General features: G+C 41.2%; 1 protein-coding gene across 1 annotated transcript; it reads right to left on the bottom strand.

Annotated features, from left to right (window-relative positions):
- Positions 1-1,120: 1,120 nt before the first annotated feature.
- LOC128426130 (kinesin-1 heavy chain) lies at positions 1,121-23,472 on the bottom strand. The gene is made up of 26 exons (XM_053412999.1): positions 23,347-23,472; positions 17,094-17,181; positions 16,131-16,204; positions 15,923-16,027; positions 15,789-15,837; positions 15,639-15,694; positions 15,147-15,234; positions 14,736-14,860; positions 14,444-14,548; positions 14,024-14,169; positions 13,078-13,226; positions 11,414-11,613; positions 9,635-9,703; positions 9,101-9,307; positions 8,865-9,008; positions 8,151-8,339; positions 7,797-7,914; positions 6,606-6,661; positions 5,981-6,090; positions 5,797-5,898; positions 5,627-5,687; positions 4,750-4,821; positions 3,559-3,663; positions 3,242-3,449; positions 2,227-2,338; positions 1,121-2,123 (listed from the first exon to the last, which is right to left on the bottom strand). The coding sequence occupies exons 1-26, from the start codon at positions 23,470-23,472 to the stop codon at positions 2,120-2,122; spliced, it is 2,868 nt and encodes a 955-aa protein (XP_053268974.1). The 3' UTR covers positions 1,121-2,119.
- Positions 23,473-24,815: the final 1,343 nt, after the last annotated feature.

Raw genomic sequence — 24,815 nt, 5'->3', positions numbered from 1 at the left:
ATCCGCTTATTAACAAATGGCAGCTTTAAATTGAAATGGTAGTTTGAAGCTTTTTGTATTTATTTTCTAATACATTTAACAAATATCCACCTGTTAACAACATTTAAACTAGAAGGTCATTCAGTAGAGCACATACCTCTGCCACGTCCCGACAGTCCCCTTATGAAACCACATTCAAATTCAATGGACACAGATTTTTATTTGGATCTGCACCAGATTGCAGACATTCATTATATATAAAAATCAGTCCCCTAAATATGTCTGACTTTTTAAATCCAGATCCGTGCATTACTCTCTGGGAAATCAACAAACACATCTCACTATGTTAAAGAAAGTAATTTCTGGATTCGCCTCCTGATCTGTATCAGCACCCACACCACATCCTTCCACCAAGTTTCATGGTAATCCATTGTGTTGTTTTTGTGTAAACTTCCTCTCAATCCAACAAACAAATAGACAGGGGGGGAAACGCAACTTACTTGAAAGAGGTGATGACATGTATTTGCTATATACAGTACCTGCTATCTACATACTGTGTTTGTTTGTATATTGATGGAGACTCCTCCCAGTCTCTGAACTCCTTTATCTGCGAGCCAGCCTGGAACATGCTAGTCCTCACCAGACACAATGGGCCTGTTTTCACGGAGGACATTTTCATTGTCCTGGTGCTGTCATGGTTTACTGGGACACTTAGACAGAGCAAAGTCATTGTTAGGGCAGTAGCTGGGGCTTTTACTATCATTAAAAGTCGTAATGTCTGCTGTGAAGAAGGTCTATAGTCACGAGAGCTCTCCAAGCTAACTAGCTTGAGCACTATTGGTAAATTCAGCCGTCTTTAACTATCAGCTAACAAGCTATTTAGCTCAGTCTCTGATGGGACAGCAAGTTGACACACCACGAAAGAGACAGCCAAGTGTATTTTGTGGAGCATCTCACACGCTTGTGTAATTGAATGGGCTCTTTCTTGAAACTGACAACATCCTCCCACCAAGTTTCATGGTAATCTCTTTCTCCGTTACCCTGCAAACAAACAACCAACAAACTTACTCATATGCTTACATGATTAGAAAAAAAAGTGCACCACAATCAGCTTTAAATTTTCTATTTATTAGTTCTGAAATAAAAACAACCTAAGGCCCATAGCACAGTTACCATTGGTCTGCTGGGAGTATGTGGAACATACAAGTGCGGTTGTAACCATGATTTCACCAAAACATCTACAACTGCCTTTATTTTGAAGAACAAAAACGTTAAAGAATTTTCAGTCATGTGAAATGTTTACTGTGACTTTAAATCCTATAGATTAACAGGATGCCTTTGCACATGGTTACAGTTATTTAGACATACCGAATAGAGTTGTGAATGCTACAGGTGAAAATGACTCGTCCTCTTCTTCTAAATCATAATTCATGCTTTACCAAACAAAATAAACCTCTAACCCTTTGCCTGCAGCCTTCAGGCATAAATAGCACTTGTATATAACTAAACCCTGTGCCTCTCTCGCCTTGAGCAAAAGACGTAAGGGTTCCAGTGATGAATAATAATTGGGAAGCTGATGAGTAAGTGGCTTTTTGAAACTGTTGCAAACAAAGGAAAGCAGTGAGAAGGCAGAGAGAAGGCAGAGAATTCTGAAAAGGTTCACAGGTGTACTGTCTCCCTCAGCTCCTATTCATCTGACAGAAACCAGAATGTGGTAAACACATTAATCAGTGCATGAAACCGACCATTTCAATCATCTGCATAAAACAACGATTCATAAGCAGAACAGTGTCACTAAGAGAGATGTTTTTTTTAAGTATCTGCAACTATTTTTGTCCCAGTCACCAAGTTCACAATCTGATAAAAAATGGAAAGTATCCAAGGGAAAAGAGAGGTAAGAGAATAGGAACAGTCCTCTCTCTCTCTCTCTCTCTACTGTACAGTATGATAGTGTCTTCTGTAAGAATAGTGTTTGTTCAATCAAAGGTTAACTATAAAGGACAGGTCATATGTAAATCAGTGTACACTATATACATGCACTTTGATTTTGGAAGAATAGTGCAGTGATTCCAGGTGGAAGATCAGTGTTGTGGTCTTTGGCTTCATGTTGTTGGGGAGGGGGGGTCGATCAGCGTCCTCATCAGCTGTAGAGGAAAACAGAAGGACAAAAAAGTTGAATATCTTATCTATCAGCTGTTTTAAACATGGGACTGAGTAATCATGGATCATGATGCATTCTTCGCTCGCCTGTTGTTACTGTCTTCTCTGATGCCGGAGGGCTGGTTGTTCTGGATGAGGTTGGACCTGTTGGCGCTGGTGATCAGGAGAGAACTCAGCTGGCCTGGTCTGATGGGCTTGGCTGGGTTGTACACAGAGAAGGAAATGTGGGTCACATGCCAAGCTAAGGTTGAGCTGTGGCCATCTTGTCGAAGGCTGTTCACCGTTTTTATTCGATTTTCACTTATCAAGGTTTTTTTAAGATGCTTGTATTTGTCTTCTTACTAAAAGGAAAATTATAAACTACGACCACTCTCAGGGCTGTATATTTAGTCAGGAAGAGGTTAATCTACTTTAGTCAGGAAACAGAGAGACTCAAAGATAAAAGGTTCAGTGTGTAGAATTTAGTGACATCTAGTGGTGGAGTTGCATGTTGCACCTGAATACCCCAGACCTATCCCTCCCCTTCCAAACATGAGATAGAACCTGTGGTAGCCTTCGCTTGTTATGAGGTAAACAGGTGTTTGGTTTGTGCAGTTTTGTGCTACTGTAAAAAACAAGGGGGCCTCCGTGGAGAGGACCGGCTCCAAATGTAAATATAAAATATTGAAATATAAAGGGCCCATTAAAGGGTAAATTCGAAAATTGGTACAATTTAGATGAAACACACTAGTGAAAATATCAAAAGGATTATTTAATCTTTCACCTAAATTGTACACACAGGACATTTAAGTGGTGAAGGGTCTGCTCATGACCTGTCACAAACTGTGACAGGTCTGACTGTGACAAAACAGTATATAAGTATAATTGCCAACATGTCCAACTATTTAACCAAAAATTGCTTGTCTGAAGGCTTAAAACAAAATATACCGTTAACTCTTAAAAGGTATGTCCCAACATTCCAGATAACAAAGCTAAATTTAGTATGCCGGCAAACCTTACATGTTAGAGACATTTTTTTATGAAAAACACCACATTTATTTGAACGTCAGAGTGTGTTTTGTAAAAAATGTGATGTCTTCTGTGTGTATGTGTGTCCACCAACCGATCGAGGCTCTCCTGCCCATGTTTTTGGGCTTGACAGTGTCCTTGATGCGCTCCATTTCCTGCTGGTAGTTCTTTCGTTCGCGGGCTGCATTCTCTTTGGCCTCCTTTAGGGCGGTCTCCAGGGGTTTCACCCGTTCAGCGGTGGCTCGCAGGCGCTTCTCCATCTTAGGGATCTCACAACGAAGGTCGGCATTTTCCCGCACCAGCTACAGAGACACAAACAGATGACAGAAGGAGTGAGACCAGAGGATGAACGCACAAAAACTTGAGACTCAGAAGCTGGTTAAAGTATTTCTACGGGATGAATTATCTTACCTGCTTGTGAACTTTGGTTAGCTGCTCGAGGTTGTTCTCCAGGAAAGCGATCTTCTGTTTCTGGGCAGTGCTGAGTTCTGCCTCGTCGGAGTCATTGCGAGCATTCTGCCCAAGCACAAAATAATATAATTATCTGCATTTTTAAACTAGTAGAACAGAAAATATTTCATTTCACATGGAAATCAGATAAAATACAATGTGCAAATTTTTTGTGTGTTTGGCAGCTGCTAAATGGTCAGATATTAATATTAAAAACCCTAAAGTCAATACTGCCCTCTCTTGATTTATTTATAGCCTACTGTGTTCCTTTGCTATGCAAAGCCGTTCAAAGAAAAACTTGCCAAATAAACTAACACATGCTAAAGTAACAAAATTACACTTGTGTGTGTAAAAATAAACCAACAGTTAAGAAATGTAAATGTTTTTCAGAAGAATGCATTGATCGGAAAGGTCGTTCAAAATCTATAGTTAATCTTGGCAAATATTTGGCATACCTCAGCTGAAGTGTATCAAGGTTGAGACCATCCTCTCGCTAATGGGATTCCATTTTCTTGAACATATCCGATTTTGTTATGATGGCACAGATTAATTATTCCACATATTTTGGTTTCACCTCCCCTGGCAATTTTGTGGAGTTAAAATATTGCTGAATATTTAATGTTTTTCATCTAAAAGAACATCCGATGTCTAAAAAGCACGAGGCCGGAAATCCCCAATCCAAAGAACCCCCTGAATGTCTAATGTGATGAAAGGCATCAGATTTTGGATGTATCCAGTGCCACAGAATGGAACAGGAACAGGAATCCTCCACGGCTTCCAGGAAAGTCTGCCTTGCCTTTGTCTATCTCGTCGAGCCCCGGGCTGAGGTCGGGACTCGAGCGCCACACCGACGGCCTGGTTCCCTAATTTACAGCTGCTACCTTTGAAGAATCAGATGGCCTACTTATCGCAGCCACGTTCTGTTGTGTTCCCCGGATACATTAAAATTTCATCATGGTGCAAATTAAATTGAGTGCAGTCAGTGCATGAGCAGAATGTGGGGCCGTGTGTCTCTTTCCAGGTAGACGCCGTGGTCTCAGCAACCACAACTCCTGTGATTTTATTAGACCAGATTAAATCTCACACAGAACCAGATATCAGGAGGATGGGTGCAATGATAATGTGGTGTGGAAAACTGTGAGGACATTTTACCTTTTTGACTCTGGTGGACAAGTCTTGGACGAAAAGCCTCCTCAGGCTGTGAAGTGTCTGCAGCTCCCGGGCCTGTGACAGTAAAGACACCCAGCTCAGAGAAAAGAATGAATTTTGTCCATGCAGGTTTTTGATGTACTCTCTTCTGAGATTTCTCCCTCCAACCCAAAACAATGGTGCTGGATACAATTAATTCACAGCACTAATAGTGCCATGACTAAAACGTATTAACGATCATTTTATAATAGTTTTAAAATGTACTTCTTAACACGTTAATACAGTATATCAGTAAATGTTATGTTTTCACCTGTTTCTTTGTGTGTCAGCTGAATAACCTGGTATTGTATTAAAAGCATTTTTAAACATTTACACTGATTTCTCAGGGGAATTCAAGGATCTTGGTTTTAGATGAGGGATATGTACGACTGTTTGTATTTCCAATCCAAATGAAAATCCAGATATGTCTGACGTAAATGGTATTTCATAAGGGGACTGTTGGGACTTTGCAGCACTGTCAATAGAACACTTAAAAAAGTGTTTCCACGTTCTGTACCGACTGTTTACTGAGTTCACTTTTCCAGTATGAACACATATTTCCAACCAGTTTAGAAGTGGTCTTTAGTCTGGAAAACTGCTTAAAGCCCAAATGGATATTACACACTGAAAAGGGTATAATCCCCAAAAATGCCTTGCACTTTACTTACTTGAAAAAATGGGATTATCCAGAGAAACATGAAACATTGGTTTTGGATCAAGAAGTTGCAATTACATTTTTTAAATGTCACCACCATCAGTTCACCACCTCCCTTGCCTCTATACCATAAAATCTAAATCTTAGATAAAAATAAAGGTCTGAATGAGCATTCCAGTAACTGACCACAGTCTCCTCTAGTCCCTTCAGGTCCTGACTGCCCTGCTCCTGTCTGTCCTGCAACGCCCTGGAGGATATAACATGCATGTTATTTAATGCATAACAGTATATACTGTAATTGGAAACAGGCTGTAAGCAGAATTGTGAAGAAAAAATAACAAATGCAGAGCCGTTACGTGAGTTCTAGCAGTTGACGGCTCTTCTCCTGGTCGACACCTTTGAGCTTCTCATGCTCCACTCTCAGCCTCTCCTGCTCCAGCATGATCTTCTGGTTCAGACTGCACAGAGGGCAGGGACACTATCAGTACTGAGCCATTACTCACATTTAGGGAGCACGCATATTGTGATGTGGTGTCTTACTCCTGCAGCTCTGTGATGACTCTCTCCTTGGTGTCCAGCTCATCTCTCAGGCTGCTGATCTGCCTCTGGTGGGTCTCTCTGTGGGACTGGATCTGCTTCTCCACAGCTTCCTGAAGAAAAGCAACCAGACAGCTCGTCTCAATCTCAAATTGGCACTTATAAAATACATTATAATCATATTTTTCTTTTGATCCATTCATTAATTTCCCTCTAAGGTCTGGTCACAGGGACTGTTGGTAAAGCAGGTATTCCATACAGCCTCAGCAATGTTTTTTAGCTCCTCCTCTGGGACGACATGGTGCTCCCAGTGCAGATGGGATGTGAAAATCTTTCCAGCGAGTTTTGGTTCCATTCTATGTTCTCCTCCGAGTAGGACATGCCTGGAAAACCTCCAGAGAAGGTGCCCATGAGGCTTCCTGATCCGATGCCCAAACTGCTTCAACTGCCTCCTTCCGATGTAAAAGGAGCAGCGGCTCTGCTCTTGATGGTTGGTTCATCACCCCATAAGGCAGTGCTCAGTCACCCCACAGAGGGAAATCGTTTTCGCCGATTCTATCTGCAAACTCCCAAATAACCGATCTCATGACCACAGATGAGGGTCGGACCAGGGAAAGCTCAGACCTACCTTGACTTCATTGGCAGACTGAACCTCGTTCTCCTTCTCCATGGTGTTGACTTTCTCTGGAAGGAGACAAAAATCATGAGAAAATCTGTGAATGCTCGGTCATAATCTTAATGATGGTTTCCAGGCCTTTGGTGCAATAGCATGGCACTGGTGGAAGAAGTAACTAAATCAGAACAGTAAAAACAGTATGCAAAAGTATTCCATTGAAAGTATAGAATAGATGTACTGTAAGGGTTGAGTTAAAGTACACATGATGCAAAATGAATACAAATCAAGCTACTGATTCACTGCTACACATTGAACTAATGGTTCTCACCTACTGGAGTCCAGGCCAAAAACAACCCATAGCCCTATCCGGGTGATTCTGCATCAAATACCCATATTGCAAGTAGCTGTACTAGTACCACACTATATATGTTTTCGAAATGAGATGTTAAACAATGCATCACAGGGCTGTACACAGACACACAGGGGCAGGTGCTTAATTGAAAAAGGGGTGCCCCGCTAATAATCCTTAATAGTAATGGTGTAGTATAATATTACCAGTAGTCCCAGACCCACATGAGGATGTTTAATAGTTTTATTAATTCACACAAAGAAAATGATCTTACATTCACAATTTCTATATGTATACTATCTATATATTGTATATAGATAGTTTAATCTATGTAAAATGTTTATATTGTATATAGATAGTACCGCGGGGCATGCATCACACGTCTGATGCTTTTAATTTTTTCAACAGTGACAAACAGTGTTGAGACTTTTATTGTTATATTATTACCAGGTTGAAACCAAAGAGATCATGTCAGGGAAAGATAGCGGTGAAGCCACTCTGCAGGGAGCTCGATTCACATGCGCAAACAGTGGTGGCTGTGATGAGTCAAAGAAGGAGGGGCAGGAGCTTGTGGGGTCTTGCAGAATCAGAAGTCAAATGTATTTTTATTGAGGATTCATTGGCTATCTAAAAAATATATAGATTTAAATTTTGTCAGAGGCCAAAGGGTTGTTGCTTGAGCAACGCCTGGGCTGTATCTGTACACGTGCCTGATTCCTCATATTATTTTAATATAGCATATGATTAGCATGTAGGAAAAATATACAATATCTACTTCTAAAATGTAATGAAGTAATACCCAGGTACAGTAATTGTGAATGTGCCGGCTATAGACCACAGTGTGTTGTTCTGACCTTCAGCTTTGATCCTGACTATTTCCTCATTGAGAGAGTCCACAGTTTCCTCCAGCTGTCTTTTCTTGTGCTCTACATTCAGGAGGCAGTCGGTCAGCGACTTGATTTTTGCCTCACACTGGACACCAGCAGGGGAAAGAGAGAGATGAGAGAATGTGTGTTTAAAATCATCACAAACTCTGTGTCAGCTCCTTTTAAACTCAGAATGACTCGTGTTGGACCTGCAGAGACCCGTCATCTTGTTAAGCTGCTGTTTCATTGATAACCAATGGTCTGGCACTTTAGTGAGCTGCCACGTTTGTCTCCATGGTGACAGTATCCATGATGGCAGAGGCAGCAGTGGGCAGCAGTTACCTGGGAGATGCGGAGCTGGCAGGACGTCAGCTCCAGCTCCGTCTCGTCCCTCTTCTGGGTACTCTCGGCCTGGGAGCTCTCCAGCAGTTTTCTGCGCTTCGCCATCATCTTCACCTCGGACTTCATCTTGCTGATGTAGAGACGCACCATAGTGAACTCTTCATCGATGTGGCCATTGCTCTCTTGTTGCTGAGGGGTCAGAAAACACAGTTGTTAGGCGCCAGCAGTTCTGCTCCATTTATCTGCTCCACATGTGTTTTTGTTCAGTGTCACTGCAGGTAAAAGGAACATTTGAATATTTGATGTCTGCCCTGCTTTGCTGAGAACTGGCCGGTTTGGCAACAGCTTTTAATTAGTCTGAGGATTCTTCGACTTTAATTGATTGAGTCTGTAAACTGTCAGAAAAAGGCCCCACACAATTTACCAGAGTTCTGGATTTACCAGAGTCTTGGATTTCATTTTCATACACCATCTTATATATATACTGTACATGTATATATTCAGATCGAAAAACAAACAGACTTAAGGATGGTAAATGTTTACCTAGATCACGGTGTAGACTAAGACAATAAACTGGACTCTAATAGAGGCAGTGGATGATTTAACTACTCTGGCAAATAAGCTGGTATCTGTCAGTGAGATTAGTGTGAAACTTTGGTTTAAAACAGGCCACTGAGTATAACAGGACTGTGGGTCGTGGCAAAGACAAGAAACCTTAATGTCGTTGCATCCCACAGCGTTGCCGATCTCAGCCAGGTCTTTGAGCAACGACGACATCATCTCAGTGACCCTCTTCTTCTGATGGTTGGTCATCTCCTTCAGCTTCTGCAGCTCAGAGTCGATGGAGGTCAGGGAGTTCTGGAGGAGGGTGGTAACAGAAACGCGCACCTTACAAAGTGACAATATGTGTGATTATCGTTTTTCATGGTCTCAGATGAGTTCAAAAGTACCGATTTCTGGTTCAGCTCCTCACTGAGGGCCTCAAACTCTAGTGATTTGTCCTCGACTTCCTGACTCTTCTGGTCATAGTTGAGGGCCAGCTCCTCTAAGGCCTGCAGCACCTCCTTCACCTCCTCCTTTGAGGTTTCGTTCTCCGCCAGCAGCCGGTTTAGCTCCGTCTGCAGGATGTCGTGGTCGCGTCGGGAGGCATTTAAGAGCTGCGGGGGCGGACAAGGAGAGGAGACGATATTCAGTTATGTTTGGTTTAATGTCTTCGAGTCTAAAATTCATGATAACGGACTCCACTGAATACATTTCTGCACAGCTAAAGAACCACTCGTGCTCAATGTGCTGCAGGTTGCTCTGCTCGCTAAGGGGGAGCTACAGTGTGACCTCTCCTGCAGGGCGACTAATGGTCTGCTAGGAGCTTTTAGACTGGGCTCATGGCAACAGGAACGTCTGCAGAGCCGAGGCACAGTGGGAGAGGTGGGAGGGGAGGGGATGGGACAGGAAGGGGGAAAGGGGAAAAGGGGGTGTAGTGTCACCTCCTCCTGGTCCAACATCTGCTCGTTCAGCTCCTCCATCAACTGAGACTGCTGGTTAATCTCATCGTCCTGCGGGAAGAGAGGGAGAGAGAAACACAACACTTTGACTCACACTTTTATGCTTTGTTGTCTGGACAACTGCAACGCACTTTATCCAGGATTACCCACATTACAGACAAGCTACTTCTGTTGATAGTTTTAAGAAACAACACGGGATCCATTTCTATGATCTTTCTTTTAAGTGTTTTGATCCTTTGTTTGAACACCATATGGTCTTTATTTTTCATTTCTTTTTACACCTGGTGCTAGTTTTATGTCTTTGTTTTATTGCAAACTGCTTCTTATTGATTTATCTCATTTCATGTCTTTGATTTTATTGTGAAGCATTCTGAGATGAATTTTGTGTATAAAAGGTGCTGTTTAAATAAAATGTATTACACGTTCATATTATTATTCACCCGTCGGTTTTCACTGCAAGCCAGATCTTTAACAGTAGAAATTTATGCCACCTGCTGGTCAAAAGAAATACTACACGTGAGAAGGACCCTACGGAAGGACCACACACTTGGCTTAGCTTAGAGTGAAAATAACATCAAATTCTTTATTTTACTGGATGTTAACTATTTATCTATACCAATAATTGTTTATATTGATTTAATAAATGTTTAATACAATAGAAAAAAGATAAGTACTGAGTATTTACAGTAATAACATGGCACACATTTACCTTCTTTTTTGGGCAGTGCAGAATATTCAGGGGGAAGAGAGAAATCCTTTTTGTTCCTGATGTTCATTCATTGTCCATAGAAAACATCTTAAAAAAATATCATTCTCCATATTTTAACGCAGGTTGTAGCATTAAACTGATGATGCTCATTTCACACAGTTACTTTTAAGTATTAGAAAGACACAAACGTACCGTAGGTTTGGTATGAACCGAAATAATAATAATTTAATTCAAATCTCTGTGTGTACAGTAGCATTAAAATATAATACCATTTAGGTTTCAGTAGAGACTCACTGAATTGTAAATTTACTCAAATAAAGTACATCTTTGAAAAAGTATAAGCTACTTAATACTTTCAAATAAGGTCACCTAAGATATGCTCAGTCAAATTGTATCTGGAAGTTAAGCACCAGGTCACTGCTCAACTTCTTCATGGCATTTCTATTTTTGATCTTTAGGTTTTGGACGGAAATCAAGTCAATCGAAGGCTCAACAGATCAAAGTTCAAATGAAAAAACGGTTCAGCAGTGATAACGTAAAATTTCTTTCAAATTGTTTTTAGATGATGTCCCGAGATTCATGACTCAAGTCCGACCTTAGGTTATCGATGCATTGTTGTCATTGTATTCACAAATATTTATTTTATTGTCTGTTTATATGTACTGGAGTATCAAAGCACGTAGTCATAATATATTTCTTCAGAAAATGAATCCTTGCATTTCATGTAAAATATTCTAATACATTAATACCATCATTTATTATTGTGATAATGATGTTATTCTGGGGTTAAGGTTCAGTCACATTTACTGTTTCTAGGATGTATTGATTGTATTAGCATATTGGACTCGATGTGTTGGGCAGAGACGTTACTCTTACCTGAGATCAATGACAATGTTCTGTTCTGACCAATCGAACAACACAACAGCCATGAACACTGCAGTGCAAGCTTCTCGTGCACATACCAGCATGAGCATCGAAGGCTTTCTGTTAGGCGGTAAGATGTGCGAGCAAATATCATACAGACACCTTCCGTTCAGGGGATCCCTCTTCACCTTGTCATCCAGCTGTTTGTAGAGTTTGGCCATTTCGGCCTCACACTTCTCTTTCTCCGGCCCGGAGAGTGTGACCCCGGGCAGGGTGCTGAGGGCGGGCGTGGTGGCTGTCTTATCGTTGTTGAGGGCGGTGTCTATGGCCAGGACCTCTGCCTTGGCCTTCTCTTTATCAAACTGTTCCTCAGCTGGCACATTCTCTCCTGCAAAGGGAGACAGAGGGGTGACCATCAGTCCCCGTCCTCTCTGCTCGTCCCCTCGTTATTGTTTCAAACTTGTGTGACAACTCCGGAGGTGTCGATAGAAATAAAAATAAAACTTTGAATAGAGCAGCACAGGCATGACCATGCCTATTTTTCTAAAGTCAACCACGACATTATTCCTATTACACTGCCAATATCCAAGCAAATACTTCTTTCATAAAGCTTGTCTTTTTCAGTCCTAAGAAAAGAAAACAGTGTGGGATTCAGCTCTAACTAATGAAATATCGATTTTTTTACTGAGTTTGTGGTGTTTCAGCTTTTTTCATCTCATCCAGGGGTTTTGGAACTCTTGAGACCGTTGAATCCCACCTCCGATACTTGATAAAAGATGCCCCTTCGCCCAGCTTTATTTAGTTTCCCTCAATTTCTCTAGGCCTTTGAAATAGTAATTGCTATTTCTTGCTGTAGACAACTGGGCAAAGATAGCCTCATATTGCTGTTTGACATAACTTTAGAGGACACCGAACACACAAAGAAGGTCTGGGCTGAGGTATTTATTCCTCTCTGACTCTGGGAAAGTGTAAAAAAAAAAGTCTCTTGAAAGTCCTACACTCGCCTTTGTTCTTCAAAATGACCTATTCGAAAAGGTTGTCCCCTCACAGCCTTAAAATGGCTTAAATGTACCTCTTCACATTCCTTTCTCATTTCTCACTGTAGCCGCACAACCTCACAGCTCAACTGCAAATAGGGAAACTTTTCCATCTAATGAGCTCCGGCCACAAGTTGACAGGATTGTTTTTTTTTAGGTTTGTGACATCAAAAGCCCTGGCTGTTTGAGTCAGTTTTTCTCAGACTGGAATTTGTTTAGTTCGATGTTAAGGTGTAACTACTGCTATACTACTTAATGTGAATACTTGAATGCTTATTTCACTCTGTCTTTTTATCATATAATCACAAACCTAATTTTCACTGGAGATGGACGTTCACCAAATTACAAATATTAAGGCTATTCTACATGATCTCCTTTTGATAAGTATTAACTAAGTTAGAATATTCTTTCACTCCAGTTCACTAGTTTAAAGCCCTATAGGGGAGGCCTGCCTCCAACTGTGAAAACATCTGATCTATTCCAAACCATTATAAACCAAAGTTATGATCATCTGTTTGACTCATTTAATTTAGGCTCCTACACTATATTCAATTTAAAAATCTGTATCTCAGGACACATGTTCCTGCCTTTGAATGGAACATTGCACTGCAGGGGAAAAGCTTGACCAAGGACAAAATATGTGCTGCTGAATAAGTTGGCCACATTATCCTCAATTTTTCTTAAAATATACATCCAAAATCTCAGCGGTTGTATAAAAGGATGAAGACAGAATATGCTATGGCTAAAAATGTGTGTCACACTGATAACAGAGATTATATTCCTGCACGTGTGTGTTGCAGAGTGCACGTCCTCACCGTTCCTCCAGCGGTTGAGCTCGTTCTCCAGCCAGTTGGCTGTGTTTTTCAGCGTCTTGTTCTTCTCCTTCTCTTTCTCCCACTTGCTCTTCCACTGCTCTGCGGTCAGCTCCACGTTCAGACACACGGTGTTCTTTATGGTCTTTGCCCTGGTGAAGGAGAGGTGAGTAAAACACAGCCACCAACCACCCGGCTACATTTACTGTTGTTTCCCCTGCAGGACCGAGTGACAGGCTGAGGTTTCACAGTATTTGTTTGTCCTCACAATGCCATCTTTATCATAGGATAACACTGCCAAAGTTGCAAGTCATTTCTTATTTAGAGGCACACTGACTAGTACTGAACACTCTTCACATTTCAGGAAATATATGCTTTGGCTTTCTTTTTGGAGTTAAAGGAGAGGGTTCCATACCTGTGCATTAAATATGAAGCTACAGCGAGCAGACGTTTAGCTTAGCATAAAAAGAGGAGAAGCTGGGGCTGGCTAGCCTTTATAAAATCTTAGCGGCCCATCTTCCTGTGTAGAGACTGTTAGAACTATCCCCAGGACTCACTGGCGCAGCAACTCAAACATGATCCCTCTCTGGCTTCTTATGCATTAACATGTGGAAACCTCTGCAGTGGTGGGCAGTTTTTTTTTTGTTTGTCCGAGTGCATTATTATTTATTATTTATTATTTCAGGCCTGGTGCTTTACATACTGACTCCAATGTATTCCATGGTTTGACATATAGTTTGTGTGCGTGGGTATTTAAGTGGCAGTGTACTTGTACATATATCTTTGGGAGGCTTACAACCTACAGAGTGGAAACATTTTTGGCAAAGTGAAGACATTTTGGCCGGTCCTCACCTTCTGATTCTAATTTTAAAGGGCTGTTCAAGGGTTTACGGTTTTAGGGTTTATGTTTTGAGTCTCCTTACTAAGATAGATGTACAAACATGTGTACCTTTGTCCAAACTGCAGGGTAGACTTGGTCTCTGCATCGTTGTAGGAGGAGGGCGAGCAGCAGATGACCATGGTCGTCCGACAGTTCCCTCCTAAAGAGTCCTGCAGGATTCTGGTCATCTTACTGTCTCTATACGGGATATAGGCCTGACAGAAGACGTAGATTGAAATACACAGGGTCCACATTGTGTTTCTGAGATAATAATTGACAATCTACGTTGAATTTTAGTGTCAATGACTTAAAGTCACAGCATGGCAACATTTCAAAAGCCATAGTTTTTATAAGATATTTCATTGAAACTAAGAAGAATATGTATATACACATAAGACACTTGGCCCTTAAAAACGTTTGATGATGGCAGCACAGAACCAACCACTCCAAAAACCAAACCCCCCCCCCAGTTCGTGTTGATTGTCTCACCGAGCCCTCTGCCAGAGCTGAGATGACGATCCCCAGTGAAGACAGAGACTTGTTGATCATCTTGGCTTCATCCAGCACCGTGCCCTCTGCTCCGGTTTTACCCACCTTTGAAACACACACACACGGGAGAGTTCTCATCATAATGCTCGAACCGGGCAACCACAAAGAGCCACGACTCTCCAAGCAGCCACATTATATAGTGAAGATGATGGGGAGGAGTGAATGAAAGAAGGTAAACTATGAAGGAGTGAGTAAATGTGTGTGTGTGAGAGAGATGGAGAGGAGCTCATACTTTTTCACTCCCAGCCAAATCGACGAGGTACAGTTTTCCGGTCATTTTCTGCTCAGTCAGAGAGTTTTCCTGCTTGATGTTGATGAGGAAGATGCTGTGACTTCTGGAACTGTGCTCATTCATGTCTGAGACCGACACAAACACACACACACACACACACACACACACACACACACACACACACACACACAAACAATTAGTCGAGAATAATTAGGTTCAGTTTATCTTGAGTATAAGACATGATGTAGTGTGTATTATAAAATATGCCTAAAAGGTTTTTCTTGGTCTATGGTTGTGTGTGGAGTACAGATATCTCTTTGGCCGATGGGAGTCTGGCTGCAGTCAGGAGACTCCACAGGATCGAACCCATGAGAGGTTGCAGCACTGAGGACGCTTAGTGAAGGAACTCACTTGTGACAGCCACGTGTCTGCTGTTTTTGCCTTCATCTATGGCGTCCATGACCTCTTCGGGACTGCACACAAAACGCTCAGTACACCCCTGGGGACACACGAACATCACAAGGAAACGCTGTGTTAATCTGCCCAGCAGCAACACAGCCTTACAGAAGAACAGTGTTACGCACTCTATCAGCTGGAATTTTGTTTTTTTACATCTCTTCATTCCTCCATCTAACCATGAACAAACCTATCGTTGAATTGAACAATGTTACATTCCATTAAACAATCATTTGTGGTGAGAAGGCTCAGTTAAGTACAGTGCACCTTCATCTCATCCTGCAGATCACAGTCGTGCCAGTGTTCTCATCTGAGCTGCCTTATGTCATTCATAACTAATGCATTACAAACCAGCTGGGACTAACTTGTGACTGTGGCATTATGGAACAGACAATATTTTGCACTTAAAAATAATACTGCTTAAAATGAAATCTCCACACGTCTCACCTTGACATAGGGCACCCTGTTTTTATCCTCATGCACAGAAAGGTTGGTCTTTGATGCTGTGGAGGAAAAGGAGAGTAAAGAATATGTCGGAATGAACCATGTTTATTTCAGGATCACAATGATGAAAGACCACGAGGGAAGATTACATACGGTCCAACAGGTCCTTGATTTTATCAAGATAAACTTCAAAATAGGAAACCTGTGAAGCAAAGGTCCATAATGAGTCGTGACCACTCAATGCCATGTACTCGCTGTCACTTGAAAGTATCTGGAATAAAACCTACTTTGATATGAAACTCCAGGTTCTGATCCATGGAATAAATGTGGTTGAAAATGTCATGAACAATTCTGGGAATGACTCCCATCATATCTGTGTCATGGAGTCTTCCCTTTAGGAGACAATTTGCACAAAAAAGAGAGTCTAAATAAAACAGTGAAGAATCTCACACACAGTATGTTCTAACAGTGGGAACTTTTACTGTGTAATATTACCTCCATGGTGTGTGTTTTTCCAGAGGAGGTCTGCCCATAGGCAAATATTGTCCCGTTGTATCCATCCAGAACATCTGTGCACACCAAGACAAAGCAATATCTCATTTAGCTCTGAGGATAATGATTTCCAGGGTTAGTTTGTAAGAGGCTACAGGCTCTACTTTAAAGATCAAAGTGTATGAACCAAGTCCTGTGTGCATTTAAAGCATGTAAAAATCTGCTGTTGCTAGTTGAACAGCGGGAAAAAGTTGTAGCTCCAGTTGCAGGCGTGTGGTTCAAAAGAGTTGTATTTAGTTTCTAAATCATTCATGTGCGCATTCTAGGGTAACATGCAATAAATAAAAAAAAGAGGGCCACTGTCTAGGTGCAGGTGCATACGGTGTGGTCATTCGGAGGGAAAGGTTCAAGGTTTATGACTATGTTTTAACATAAAATCCGATATTTTGGGTTTCACGTCGCAATTTAGGGAGCAGACTAAAAACCATTGTACGACATTTGTCTGTCCTGTTGTCATCGCCTCCAGGGGCTTCGTCCGTGTGTTTAAGCGTCTATTTCCCTTTAAATGGAAACAATCAACGAACCATTTCACTTTGCTGTCACTGTCATATTATGGTCTGACTATCAGCGTCACGAAACTAGCCCACTGCTCCTCACCAGTTCAAATGCGTCGAATGAACGTCCTTGTCGTTCACATGTCATTGGAGTCAAAGACTTCAAGAAATCCTGTGAGCCGCTAGGACGTTTCTTCTTCTATTATACTTCCGGCAATTGGTCCGAAAGTCCAAAATATCCTAAACAGGGTTCTCACACTTCAAATGAATTGAACCAGGCTTCAGTCTGACCTGGACTGAGACCACCTCAGTTTGTCTTCACCTTTCACACCTGTTATTTTGGTTTGTACCAAACCGAAAAGTCTGAAGGTCTGGACCCCACACAGCCCCTTGGTCTACCGTGTATCCTTACCTTTGACAATCTTCTGAGCCCAAGCATTGTAGAACTGTTCCTGAGATGTGTTGGACTGGAACACACGATCAAAGTAGAACGGTTTACCCTGTGGAGAAGAGGGGGCATCATCAAGCAGCAGTTTACAACATCAACATTATCCCTATCGCAATGCAACAAAAGGCACACGCTCCACTGATTGTCATCAATTCAATACGTAGGTGGGATACTCAGTTTTTGTTTACTTGACAGTTGTCAGCACGTGACAGTTCAGTTACACAGATTAATAAACTGCAAAGGAAAAATATTCTGACTGCACAATGTCAGTTTGCAATGATGGAAACCCTGAGACCTCCTCCATGGTAAAGCACATTTCAACAAAAAGGCATTTCAAAGACAACACAAAAAAAGCATTTACAAAGAACTTAAATGAGCTAAGTACAGAATAAATAAATGAAATGAGAAATAAAACAGTGCAAAAACAACTGTGCAGTGTAAGAAAGGAGTAATTCATTCTTTAAAGACAAGGAACTGGCAAACAGGAAAGTTCTCAGCATTGATTGAAAAGCACTAAGATTTGCAGCAGACTTGTAGGTGGGAGCTTGTTCCTCAAATGTGAAGCAAGCAAACTGATGCTTCTCCAGGTTTGGATTTGACTCCGGGCACAGAAAGCAGACGTGCTCCAGGCGACCTTAGGGGTCTGGATGGTTCAAAATGAAACAGGAGATTGGAAATATATTTGGGCCCTAAACCTTTCAGTATGTAATAGATTTGGTGTGAAAGCAGTGAATAACTGTGCTAGTTCAAACAATTAATTTACCAGGATGAAATACGACTCAATAGCAGCTGTACAAGAAACACGGGCCTCATTCGTGGAGAATTTATTGTATTGAAAGCTGCAAAACCAAATAACCCACTGTTTGAATCAAACACACGTTTCAGCCGTTTAAACTTTTCTTTGGACCCCGATCACATGTTTGAGCAGGATCTCAGCCGCCTGAGACCGAAACAACACTGTTCAGGACACACGTCAGCAGACTTTGCACCTGTTAGTGACGGACTTTTAAACAGAGCAAACACATGACAATCTAAGTGGAAACAAACAAGAGTACAAATCAGCGAGCTTCCGATCTACATATGAATCTCACACTTAGAAAAAATCATGCAAATCAAAGCAACACAGATGAAGTCAGCTGACATGATAACATACACAGCAAATGGTTTGTCTGCTGCTGGAACAAACAAGTCAATGTGTTCACTGTTAATACAACGTGAGAACACTTTTTATTGAATTTCCTTAGATCTTGACACAGAATTGGTGACGTTGTTTCCTTTCCAGTGTAACAAGGGTCCTGAGTAGATCAGATCTGAGAATAGATTTATATAACCAATTGGTAGAGGAGACAATCCATCTGATTTGGATTTCTTATCTCCTATGTGACCCAAACCTAGAGGGCGATAGTTATAAGAAACTGCACTTATGATCAAGTCGTGGCCATAATGATGACTAAGACTAAGACTGAGTCAACCGATCACAGTGGGACCAAAGAGTCATGCGCTCCTATACTGACACACAATAGATCAACAGGTTCAACTCTTTCATAATGGATGATATTTCCCTCTCCTGTTCCTCAATGACACTGAACACAAGCACAGGAAAGAGGAGGAGCCTGCCACTGCAAAAAGCTATCAGAGAACCTCGGAACTAACTTGTTGTCTCTGCTGACTATAAGGAAAGTGAGGCAAATTTCAAAGGTTCATAAATACTCTGACTACTCAAACTTGTATCACTATAGTCCATATTCACAGGCTCTTCTAGGGGCTAAGCTGCTTTCAGACACTGAACTCCGAGTGAGAGCCTCTGGAGTTTCTGCGGTGATACATTAACATTGTTAAGCACATTCAGGAACTTTCAACGCTCTGGACTTGTTGTTCACTGTAAATTTACACATGCATCAAGGTAGAAGAGAACCTTCTCTGCATCCTCACCAAAGAACTCTGCCAGAACCTTGCATCAAAATACGCCAGATTCATTTTGGAAACAAGTCCAAGTTAAAATAGAAGTTCTGGGTTGCAATGCACAAAGAGCAGTGCATGTAGGACCCCCCAAGAATCGCATACAAGAAGGAGTTGGTTGTAGGGATGGGTGGATGAAAAGTCACCAAACAAGAACTGAAGGAGTCTAATTCAAGAACCTACAAAAGAATTTTTCTTACTAAGTACAGAGCATAGGGTGCACTCTCCATTTTTTTTATTTTTAAACTGTATAAGATAGAAATAAAAAACTTTTACTCATTTAGCACCTATTACCTGTCGTCGATAGAGTTGATACCATTAACTCAGGAGCAGCAGTCTACAGGTCACTGTTGGTGTGACACACTTTATTCAGTCCGTCTTGGCACTGACCTGAGATATCTCAATTATTACAGCGTGTAGGGCCATGGGTAATCCCTACAAACAAGCACTCACAGGCTTGTGCATCGAGGTCAGTATCTGTTTATGTGCAACAATATGTAATAATTCATAATAACTATGTGATGGTAACAAAGAGATCTGCCCAATATTTATACTGAAGAGAAGAAAAACCATAGAGATTTTCCGCACCAACCTCTGAGCTCTCTGTCCCTGTGGTTGTGGGTCTGGATGTGATTCAACTAATGTTACTTAACTTTATTTCAACTGAATAACAGAATTGTCAAACAGATGAGTACAGAGTGTAAGTCACTTGACTTTTGGAAACAGTAGATTTCAATGTGAATAATTGTGATACTGAAACAATCTCCATAAAAACTAAGCAAACCTCAGAGAAAGCTCTGGAAAAAGCTGTCAGTCAGGCCTTGAGTTAATAGATTTATGGGGAAACCTAATCAAATGAACACATAAAGCTTCATAGGCTAAATAATTATCTGTCGAGAGAGAGGTGTTTGTATTGGATACACGATCTGCATACATTTTCATATTAATATGGGAAACCCAAAAAGTTCTGATTTAACACTTAAAAATGAATATATGCAAGTTAAACTATCTCTAAAATGTTTTACCTACTCATTCTGATGTGAAATTAACCCTTGTGTAACCCTGTTAATATTTGTAATTGTCATATGTGTATTGTGTTTCATATGAACTCTTATTGAAATCATCCTTTGTGGTTATTGGAATACGTCTTTAAAATGTATCTTTCTTGCTAAATTTCAGTTTGAGGGAAAACATGAACATGAAAAATGAAAGCTGCTAATATGATATTTTCTGCACAGATGTTCATTAGAAGACGCTCTCAATGTTCCCATTATTGCTTTTAGTGAAGGTAAAAACATATACAGGACAGCTGATCAAATGGCGTCTCAAATAGGATCTGCACTGACAGAACAGAGCAGCGCTACATCATTACTCCACGTGAAGCGACTGATTATCAGTAGGCCTATGACTTGGAGTCAGTCTCTGCAAACAAAGCAGCTATTCATCCGTTCCATTATCTACGGTCACAAACATCAGGGGTTATAATTTGCCAGCAGTGATATTTTTCATCTAATCTGGAGCTACAGTCATAATAATTACCAGGAAAAGGGCTTTTGAACACGTTCCATTATGCTCTTTAAATAAACGGACCTGGACCCACAAAAACATCTGAGAGGAAAAATGGTTGAGAATTAAAAGTCCAAAATCTGATCATTTCCATCCTCGTCAAACCATTGGGACTGAAATAACTCATTCTTGAAGTACAAATCTTATTATTGGAAACTTGCGTTGGGTTTAAGTATAACTGGGGGGAGGTAGTCCTCCAACATCCCCTCTGGTTAAGAGGGAAGAGAAGGTGTTTCTCCTCTCATCACCTCCTCTCCTCCCATCTCTCTCCTCCTCTTACCTCTTCTTTTTAATTTCTCTTTTTCTCACACTCCTTCCTCTCATCTTGCCTCACTGTCTTTCTCCTCCTTCTCTTCCTTGTTCTCTTTTCTGCAGTTTGGTTACCTCCTCTGCCTCGCTCTGGATTATCTCTCCTTCTCCCTCATTTTGGGTCAACTGTCAAGCAGAAACCTTCCTTACAGTCACATTGTGGTGATCAGGTCATCTTGAAAATGTATCACCTTCCTGTTTGATACTCCTGGAGAGTTTTCAGCACAGGAGCCATCGTCCTGTTTCTCAATCCACCGGCTCTCTAAAGCCATCAGAGGTCCTTCTCCCAGTGGTCTTCCTCTTCCACTCTGGAGGGGCCAGGGAGTTTCTCCAAAGGAGCCAACCTAACCCTAACCCAACTTGCTCCTCTTCTTTTAGTTTTCTGTCCATCTCTTGTTGTTTCTGACCACTAGCGCTTGCTGCTAGTGGTCTCTACCGAACTCTGCTGTTTGCTGCTGCTCCTTCATGACATTTTCATTTCCTTGTTTAGTTTTTAAGAGCGCAGGGCTTTTTTCAGGGTGTGCAGGACTCCATCTGGACTGGTTCGGATCTTGTTCATCAGCCTCTTGTCAAGATGACTAAAAGACATACATTTACACGGATTAGGTTGAAACAAACTTTGGATATATACACACCTTTTATACATATTCACATAGTTAATCTGTTCTTGTTACATGATACATAGTTAAAAATACTATTACATATGTGTATATATATTGACATTGCTGAGCCTCTCCGTGAAGCCAAGATAAACACTGATAAGATAAAGCAGGCTAGCTATAGCTAACACCACCATATCACACGAATGCATATCATATCATGCAATGAGAAAAGCTAGAAACCCAATAATAACATTATATTTTACAAATCTTGTGTTTTTGCAAACAAACAAAGACAAACAACTCATGTCAAATGATAGCCTGGCATGGATAGGCATAGATCTCCGCACTTAACCCTTAGTAACCCTAGTTACTTCATCCATCAAAATGGTTCTATCTGCACTTCACTTAATGGCCACAAAAGTAATTAGTAATTTTCCAGCTAGAATAGTTAGAGCAATGAACAGCAACTCCACTCATATCCATCTGCCTTACTTGTGTTACAGACACACAGCGAAACAAAAAGTCCACTTCCCTTACTGTGCGTATCAGACACACAATAAGCACACGACAGCATTATAAACCTAAACTACTAAAAACAAACCGGACGAATCATTATAATGTAAAACAGCAAAATAAATCTTATATCAATCTCATTTTTAGGCTGTTAATGACATGCAGTTTTTTGAAGAAGTTGCGTGAAGAAGATTTTCATAAGGGAAGTATCCTATTCTAGATATAAGAAATTCTGAAAAAGCTTGTGTGTCCTGCGGAGAAACACTTACCAGTTCTCTGGAGAGGCTGCCCTGTCGTCCTGGTTGAAGGCCCGCTGACGATTTTGCTGCAACTAGTTCCCGAAGTCTCTGCTCTGTTCCAAGCAGTAGATGTTTCTCTGATGGAACTAAGTGGTACTAGGCAGAGCCTCAAAATGAGAGGGGGTCTTGAAAAGCCTGGATAAACTAGGCCGATTCGTCTTCCCCAGTGTTTTTCACATCTCTGTATTAGCACCGAGTCTATTTTTAGATTTAATTCCGGGGCTGCCACTTTATGTATAATGGGTGATGTATCACACATGGGTGTTTTGTTAATCGACTTCTTTGTTGCAGGAAAAAGTATATTGATACGAAATTAGCTGAAATATGCTGATATTATTCAAACTTTCTAATGCAACAGTATAGATGCACAAGTGTAGGTGTTGATTCAATTGTAAGGGAGGCGCAGGCTCAACTTGTCAGTCTCCTTTACAATTTTAACAAGATTGCAATAAAGTAACATCATGCAAATATAAAGAATAACAGCTTCAGAGACAGAATCAGGTCTCACAATATAAAACCGATGTGCTTATATGAGCACGGTGCTGCTGCTAACATCCAGAAGTTTGTGCGTAAAAGCGCAAAAGAAACCCAGGCGAGCATCTTTACGCACCGCTTAAACAAGCCCGTGGAAAATGTCATGAGCATGAGCTCAGTCTCCATTAAGAAGCAGAAGTTTGTCTACAAAACAATGTATTGTGGATTCATATTAAAGCAAATTAAACGAACCTAGGAGAAGAACTGATTGTGCCATCACTCGGCACTTTAGTGGTGAGTGATGGCACCAAGTGATTCCTGATGGTAAGAAAACTTGTTCAATCGTATTTATCTTGGTTATTGTTGTTAAAGTCACATACGTTGAATGATAGTTAGAAAAGTATTGATAATAATCGGTGAGCGTGAGTTACATCAGAAAAGTGGAACAAGCACAGTCCGGTTCTTCCTCTGCGAGATAAGGTGCCCCACACTCACCAAGATATGCACGCAGTCATCCCCCACAAACTTGGGGATGTACTTGTCTCCCCGGGCCACCTCCGAGCTGTTGAGCGGCCTGAAGCGACACACCACCTTGATAGAACACTGCGCAGGGTCCGCCATCTCCGCCGCTGAGTGTGGATGGATGAAGCGCTGCGTGCTCCGGCTGCAGCAGCCACAGGGAGGCCGCGCCCCTCACACACACACACACACACACACACACACTCACACACACACTGACTCAACCTCACAGTCTGTGGACTGGACACGGCTGCTGGATACCGTTGGTTCAGTTCACTCAATAAAGAAAACCTCCAAAATATTAACACAGATTCAATTAATTGATAAACCCATTTCCCCCCCACAGGGCAACACATTTTATTATACGCCATAATAATAGAACACCACTACAGACAGTGTATGTTATATTTAAATTACATGTGAGATTAATAAAACCATATCTACACATGATTACCTTCACGCTATGCTATGCTGTGCTATGCTATGCAAGGCTATGTGTCATGTTTTTTTATATTATATTGTGTTATGCTATGCTATGCTATGTAGCACACATCTAACATTTGCAATAGCAAATGAAGTTACCGTCATAGCTACTGTAATCATTTCTGTTGTTGACACGTTTCTTTCTTTTCCTGGATGGATTTGTCAGGAGGTCAGATTGGATTAAGAGAGGAACGATGAAGTAGTCACATCTTTATTGATTTTTCTGAACCAACACAACCAATTGTAAATAATATCACACAAACCATTGCATTATTCCTCAAGTTATTGAACACACCATGTTCAATAATTCCATACATAAAAAACTCACAGTGGAGGCTTGAAAAACTATGGGACCCTGAAGGCTAATGAGATCCACCGAAGCTTATCGTGGTCATGCAGGAGTTAATACACTTGAGAAGACGGTTCAATGAAACCAGACTGGAGCTATGGGTTCAAGCTTCTTTCAACTTTTTGAAAGTGTCAGCTGAGGTGTCACAAGACTTCTGAAGAAGAATCATCGATTGGCATAAAGTTGGAAATTATCACAAAGTCATCTTAAAGCGTTTAGATATACATCAGTTACAGTCAGACAAACTGCAGCTATCAATAGAAATGATTTAGTTCTGTGGCCTCTCTCTCTGGAGGAGGGCTCTCAGACCCAACGCAGAATGATCAGTGAAGACAAAATCAACCCAATAGAGAGAGCGCTTTAGGCTTTTAAAAGGACCCAGAGCTGCTTATTGAAGTTCATTTTCTCAAGACTCGTCCACTGTAACTCCTTGCTCTCAAAACTCACTCTCTCTCCTCCAGCTTGTTCAGAACTTAGCAGTTGGAACGAGCGGCCTGAAGAGATAAGACCTGCAGCTTCAGCCACTTCTTTAAATCCCTTTTTAAAACCCCATTTTTGCAGACCTGAGAATCTTGTGTCTGCCCTGTTTTTAAATATGCTATATAAATAAAGC

Source organism: Pleuronectes platessa, chromosome 20 (assembly GCF_947347685.1).
Source record: "Pleuronectes platessa chromosome 20, fPlePla1.1, whole genome shotgun sequence".
NCBI lineage: Eukaryota > Metazoa > Chordata > Actinopteri > Pleuronectiformes > Pleuronectidae > Pleuronectes > Pleuronectes platessa.
The sequence above is the reverse complement of the archived record's forward strand: the minus strand, read 5'-3'. Positions and strand labels throughout refer to the sequence as shown.